The sequence below is a fragment of the Garra rufa genome, chromosome 5 (genome assembly GCF_049309525.1).
Source record: "Garra rufa chromosome 5, GarRuf1.0, whole genome shotgun sequence".
Classification (NCBI taxonomy): Eukaryota; Metazoa; Chordata; class Actinopteri; order Cypriniformes; family Cyprinidae; genus Garra; species Garra rufa.
In genome coordinates this window covers 50,631,626-50,638,558 of record NC_133365.1, presented here as the reverse complement: position 1 = coordinate 50,638,558, position 6,933 = coordinate 50,631,626, and the positions used below count along the sequence as shown (strand labels likewise).

The window sequence follows — 6,933 nt, the reverse complement described above, 5'->3', positions numbered from 1 at the left end:
GATGTATACATCATTTGAAAGCTCAATAAATAAGCTTTCTGTTGATGTATGGTTTGTTAGGATAGGACAATATTTGGCCGAGATACATCTATTTGAAAATTAGAAATCTGAGGGTGCAAAAAAACAAAATACTGAGAAAATCACCTTTAAAGTTGTCCAAATTAGGTTCTTTTTTTCCCCCCCCCAATTTCTTTATTGAGTTTTTGCAGACAGTACAGAACAGTACATCAGTTTCACATTGTGTTAGAGCGTCTGCATTAGAGTGAAGTACCAAAAAAAGAACAAGACAAAAAGAGAGCCCCAACATGAATCCCACTATCCCTCCCAACAACCCATGTCAGATGTAGTCACAGTAAACGACTCAATTATTACACAAATAAATTTAGTACAGACAAAAAAAAAAAAAAAAAAAAAGGGGTAAAGTATCAAATGTATCAAAGAAGAAACATCAAATGTAAGTATATATACAAATATAAACAAATATCAAAGGAGAATAGAAGAAAATAAATAAATAGAAATAAAAAAATAAAAAAGGGGGGGGGGGGTACTCTCTCTTTCCAACAGTTAAGAAGCGTCCTCGGCATCATCAGGAGTAACATTAAGACTGTTACTAATATAATCCAGCAGTGGGTCCCAAGTTTTATGGAATGCTGTCAGAGATCCCTTCTGTGAAAACCTCAACTTCTCTAACTTTAGACATTGTAAAATCTCACGTATCCAACTGTTATGAGTCGGTGGGGAAACATGCTTCCATTTAAGTAGAATGGCACGCCTGGCTATCAAGGTGGTAAAGGCCATGACACGCTGTGTAGGAACAGGGAGATTTTTAGGCCGAGGAAGACCAAAAAGAGCAGTCAGGGGATTTGGTTCTAAATTTGTGTTGAGAGCCTGTTTGAGAGTTTGGAATATATTAGACCAAAAGTTGGTCAACCTCGGGCACGACCAGAACATGTGCACATGGTCGGCTGGGGACTGTTTACAGCAGTTACAGGCATCACTGTGACTTGGATATATCTTTGCCAATTTAGCGTTAGTGAAATGGGCTCTGTGAAGCACCTTCCACTGTAATAGACCGTGCCTGGCGCAAATCGACGAAGAATGGGTTAGTTTTAAAATGTCTCTCCACTGAACATCAGTAATGTCTACCCCCAAATCCTTTTCCCATACGTTTTTAGGCGATATAGTGGGGGCTGGTCTCAAAAGTGCAATCTTATTATAAATGACAGATATCAGTCGCTTTTGTTGCAGGTCGAGAGACAGCAGTTGGTCTATTTCAGCTTCAGGGGGGCGGTTTGGGAAATGTGGGAACTGCTTTTGGATAAAGTGTCTCATTTGAAGATACCGAAAAAAAATGGCTATTAGGCAGGTTGTATCTATCTGACATAGATGCAAAGGACGTTTCACGAGTTCGCCCTTACATCTAATCTGCTTGAGCGAGCATTAAGCATATTTTGGCGTGCTGTCCGGGGGAAGGGTTCCGGGCCGGAATACAGGCCGGAACCAGAGAACTCCCCCTGCTAGTGTAGGATCGAAACAGATTAGAAGTGGGGAGTAGGGGTGGAGGAGGGATGCCAAGAAACTATCGCTGGATGGAGGTAAGACGGCTGGTAATATATAGAGGATGTGCTGATTGAATGATTGGTTAAACAGGTTGCACCTGTGCCGAATGGGTTGATTATCTGATCGTGCTCCTCCTGAACCTTGTTTAATCAAACATCATGAAAACACCCTCTTCATACAAGTCCTTAAGTGTTCTGAGGCCCTTATCCGACCATATGCGGAATGTAGGGTCAGAGCGGGAAGGGAGAAATGCATAATTATTCAAAACCGGGGAAAGAATCGAAGCCCTATGGAAACCGTGCTGCTTTCTGAACTGGATCCAAATTTTAATTGTATTGGTGACGACTGGATTAGGTGAGACATTATGGGCACTTATGGGGAGCTGTGAACATATCGTAGAATGTAGAGAGCAAGAAGAAGATGAGATCTCAGTGTGAGCCCAGGGTGGACAGGTGTCTGCACCTTCACCATGGAGCCAATATAGAAGTTTATTAATGTTGCAGGCCCAAAAATAGTGGCGAAAATTTGGCAAAGCTAGCCCACCTTCAGGTTTGGGAAGTTGAAGAATGTTTTTCTTAATACGGGCTGGTTTATTATGCCAAATAAAAGTATTAAATTGTTGGTCGAGATTAACAAAAAAGGATTTATTAAGACAAATTGGAATGTGTTGAAAAAGATACAAAAATTTCGGAAGAACTACCATCTTAATGAGATTAACTCGGCCTGCAAGAGACAGGGGGAGGGCTTATCAATGCATATTACTAATCAAAAATGACATTTTGATATATTTACAGTAGGAATTTTACAAAAAATCTTCATAGACATGATCTTTACTTATTTTCCTAATGATTTTTGGCATAAAAGAAAAATCAAAAATTTTGACCCGTGCAATGTATTTTTGGCTATTGCTACAAATATACCCCAGCGACTTAAGACTGGTTTTGTGGTCCAGGGTCACAAATATAATTTATAAAATGCCCTTTTCACAGTAGCTTCAAGTGCCTCATAGAGAAATCAAGTAAATGTAAAAAAAAAAGAAAAATGCAACACCCACACAAAAAGGAAGACAAAACTCTATTAACTGATTCAATTATGTGCATATTCAGTAAAAAAAGAAACAAAGCATTAATGTTTGTAATGTGCATTTGTGCTGTGTAACACAGGCTCTGTGAGCTGAGGAGAGAGTAAGATGAAGGTCTGGGGTGTGATGCTGGCGTGTGCACTGACGCTGAGCTGTGTGTCGTCCGTCCCGAACCCACGCGGACACTCTCACCATTCACAACCACATGCTCAGTGTTCACAAACACTACAGGACCTACAGAGAAAACCATACAAACATCCGCCTGATGCTCGGACCGTCAAACATCTGGAGCCAAGAAGTCACTCAGGTCAGGAGAAGCCATTCGATTCTTATTATTAAATATCTAAAAGTCATGAATGCACACAGGTGTGATAAAGCGGATTTCAGGACACACCTGATACTGTTGTGATGGTTAAGTAAAGAAGTTTCAGGTGACCCATTGTACCTGGGTGAGACACTAGACACACACACTACTCTAGTTCTCTCAGCTTACAAACCGAGCTTACAACTTCGAAAGCCGCGGCCATTTGAACCTGTATTATATCTGGTACCTGTGGACAAAAGCAGTATTGTTGCTAAAAGCTGTCGGGATAATGCAAACTATATCATGTTATGGCTCTTTGATCAGTCTACTCATCCTCTCATAAAGATACATCAAAACACTACCACCTTTACATACTGTCAAAACACAATGTACTGCGCACTTTAAAGGGTCATATCATCGGTCGGCTTTCTCCTACAGATCCACTAACAGGTTTCCTGCAGCAAAAACAGGCATGGTTTAGTTTTTCACGATCACCCTCTTTTACAATTAAACTGGCTCTTTTGCTAATGCAACTTATTTATTTAGTTTTGGTTTATTTAATTTTCATAATTTTGTTAGGTGCTTTTGTCAATTTTATTTCTTTTTTTATTTGCAAGTTTTAATAACTTTATTATTTGCTTTTTATTATGTCATTTTTCAGTTCAAGTAATTTAGTTGAGTTTTTGTCAAATTTATTCATTTTTCTATTTATTTAGCTTTAATTTCTTTTTAATTTAGTTTTAGTTTAGTTTGATGTATTTCTGTATTATTGTGTTTCTCTATTTGGCAATAATTTTTTCAGTTTTAGTAATTTTATGTGCTTTTGGCAGTTTTGTTTATAGTAGTTTATCTATTAGTTTCTTTTTTTTCAGTATTTTAGTATTTCTTTCTTTTATTACACTTTTTTATCCCTTCATTTTATTTTTATATATATATTTCTATTTAGCTTTTTTCCAGTTTGAGTAATTTTGTTATGTGCTCTTGGCAATTTTGTAGTTTATTTTTCTATTTAGCTATATTTTTTTCTTTCAGTTCTAGTTTTCATATATTTTTTACATTTCTATTCAGCTTTATATCAGTTTGAATAATTGTTATTTGCTATATTGTTATTGAAAATTGTATTAGTTATTTTATTTTTTTATCAGTTTAATTTTTTTAGTAGTTTTATATTTCCATTTAGTTTTTTCCAGATTTTGTGCTCTTGGCAATTTTATTAGTTTTCTATTTAGCTGTAATTTTCTTTCAGTTTTTGTTTTCATAATTTGATGTGCTTTTAATATTTGCAGTAGTTTTTTTTTCCAACTATTTCCTACTAAATATTTTTTTCATTACTTTTCAACACTTCTATTTACCTTTATTTCAGTCATGTCCTTTTTTATATTAGTTTTGAATTTTTTGTAGTATTTTTTATATTTCTATTTAGCTTTATTTCAAAGTAAGTTTGTGATTTTGGCCATTTTTTCTAGTTAGCTGTATTTTTCTTTCAGTTTTAGTTTTCATGATTGTATGTGGTTTTAATATCTTTATTAGTTTTTTTTTTCATTTTTCTATTATTTTCAACGTTTTTAGGTTATTTTTTTGTTTTGTTTTTGTATTATTATTTTTACCTTATTTCAGTTCGAGTTGATAATGTGTTTTTTTGTTAATTTTTTCATTTTTTTATTTTATTAATTTTTTGAAATAGTTTTTTCTATTTCTAGCTTTATTTCAGTTTGAGTCATTTTTATGTGCTTCTGGCAATTTTATTAGTTTATTTTTCTATTTAGCTGTATTTTTCTTTCAGTTTTAGTTTTCATGATTGTATGTGGTTTTAATATTTTTATTAGTTTTTTCCATTTTTCTATTATTTTCAACTTTTTTAGGTTAGTTTTTTTTTTTTTTATAATTCTTTTTACCTTATTTCAGTTCGAGTTGATAATGTGTTTTTTTTGTTCGTTTTTTCATAGTTTTTTATTTTATTCATTTTTTTTTTTTTCATTTCTATTTCAAGCTTTATTTCAGTTTGAGTCATTTTTATGTGCTTCCGACAATTTTATTAGTTTATTTTCCTATTTAGCTGTATTTTTCTTTCAGTTTTAGTTTTCATAATTGTATGTTCTTTGAATATTTTTGTATTTTTTTATGTTTTTACTTGGCTTTCATTTATTTTTATTTCAGTGTTAGACATTTTAGCACCTCTAGTACCTCAATCTTATTTCGGGTTTTTTAAGTTTTTCACATAATATATTTTGTTCCAGCTTTATTTCAATTAGTAAAAAAAACACAAATAACATGATTTTCTGTTCTAAAAGTGCCATACAAATGGTTTCAGATTTAAATGATCAGTCACTGTTAAAAAATGCTTGTTTCTAATGCTTGGATAGTAGCAAAGGTTCAGGTGGATAGGCACAATATTTGACTAATTTCCCCTACTTTTACCTTCAAATCACAGATTTTGAGTGATTTCTGCTGGTTAGTTTCAACAAATGGCACTTCAGAAAGTGACAAAATGCTTTCATACGATCTAATCATTCATTCAAGTTTCATGATATGACCCTTTCAAAGTCAGATTCAGGTGTAAGTTTTTGTATCTGTAGTGCAAATGCAGGAACATCTCTTTCCTCTATCATCCAGACAGCTTTCCCACAGCCCACTCAGCCTTCACCCACAGATCCAAGAGATCCCCAAAACGGAGAGGTTTCCTCCGTAGCAAGACGGACAGAAAGAGACCGAGCCGTGATGAGAAAGAGAAAGGAAAAGGAAGAGCATGCGCACTGAGACACGTCCAGCTGAAAGTGTCTGATCTGGGTCTGGGCTACCGGAGTCAGGAGGAGCTGATATTCAGCTACTGCAGCGGCGTGTGTATGAACTCCCTCACCAACTACGACAAAATCCTCACCGGCCTCGCCGGCAGCGCTAAAAACATTCTGCGCAGCTCTCCTCCCACCGCCTGCTGCCGACCTGTCGAATTTGACGATGACCTGTCGTTTCTGGATGACAACCTGATATACCACACCATGGAGAGGCACTCGGCACGGAAATGTGGCTGTGTCTAAGCAACTAGGATAGACAATGAGACCAGACGGGAAAATCAATACAAACAATTTCAGGTTATTACATGTGTGAGCATGGCTCGGTCCAGGGAATCATCAAGACTGCAGTTCTCAGAGAAGACGCAGGATAAGGAATTGCAAGAATAGTGTTGCAAAAACTAGTACACACACTCAAAAAAGGGACAAAGCTGACACTGGGGCAGTACCCTAAGATACAAAAGCTAAAAACGATGAATATGTACCACTTAGGGGTAAATAAGGTATATAGATGTGCATTTTAGCGTTTGTACCACCCCCAGTGACAGCTTTGGACCTTTTTTCCCTGAGTTAAAGGAGTAGTTCACTTTCAGAACAAAAATTGACACATAATGTACTCACCCCCTTGTCATCCAAGATGTTCATGTCTTTCTTTTTTCAGTCGTAAGGAAATTATGTTTTTTTGAGGAAAACATTCTCTCCATATAGTGGACTTCTATGGTGCCCCTGAGTTTGAACTTACAAAATGCAGCTCTAAAGGGCTCTAAATGATCACAGCCAAGGAAAGCAGGGTCTTATCTTGCAAAACGATGGGTTATTTTCTAAAAATATATAATTTGTAAATGTTTTCAGAAAATAACTGATTGTTTCACTAGATAAGACCCTTCTTCTTTGGCTGGGATCATTTAGAGCCCTTTAAAACGGCATTTTGGAAGTTTAAACTCAGGGGCACCATATGGAGAGAAATCCTGAAATGTTTTCCTCAGAAAACACCATTTCTATACGACTGAAGAAAGAAAGACATGAACATCTTGGATGACAAGGGGGTGAGTACATTATCTGTAAAATTTTTGTTCTGAAAGGGAACCACTCCTTTAACAGCATTTATGCACTCAATAGGGAGGCTCATTTTCTTCTCAACAGGTGTTTTGACCATCTTAAACAGCAAGACACAGGCTTTTTTTGTGTGCTGTGTGTTT

The 6,933-nt window shown here is 35.8% G+C and overlaps 1 protein-coding gene across 1 annotated transcript; it reads left to right on the top strand.

Moving 5' to 3' along the window:
• Window positions 1-2,749: 2,749 nt before the first annotated feature.
• gdnfb (glial cell derived neurotrophic factor b) lies at window positions 2,750-5,980 on the top strand. Its single transcript, XM_073840127.1, has 2 exons — window positions 2,750-2,948; window positions 5,559-5,980. The coding sequence occupies exons 1-2, from the start codon at window positions 2,750-2,752 to the stop codon at window positions 5,978-5,980; spliced, it is 621 nt and encodes a 206-aa protein (XP_073696228.1).
• The last annotated feature ends 953 nt before the right edge of the window (window positions 5,981-6,933 follow it).

Excerpts from the sequence above, each read along its gene's own strand:
- gdnfb (XM_073840127.1), top strand. The coding sequence starts at position 2,750 with ATGAAGGTCTGGGGTGTGATGCTGGCGTGTGCACTGACGCTGAGCTGT. Across the intron at positions 2,949-5,558 it reads GGAGCCAAGAAGTCACTCAG|ACAGCTTTCCCACAGCCCAC; the intron begins GTCAGGAGAAGC and ends TCTATCATCCAG.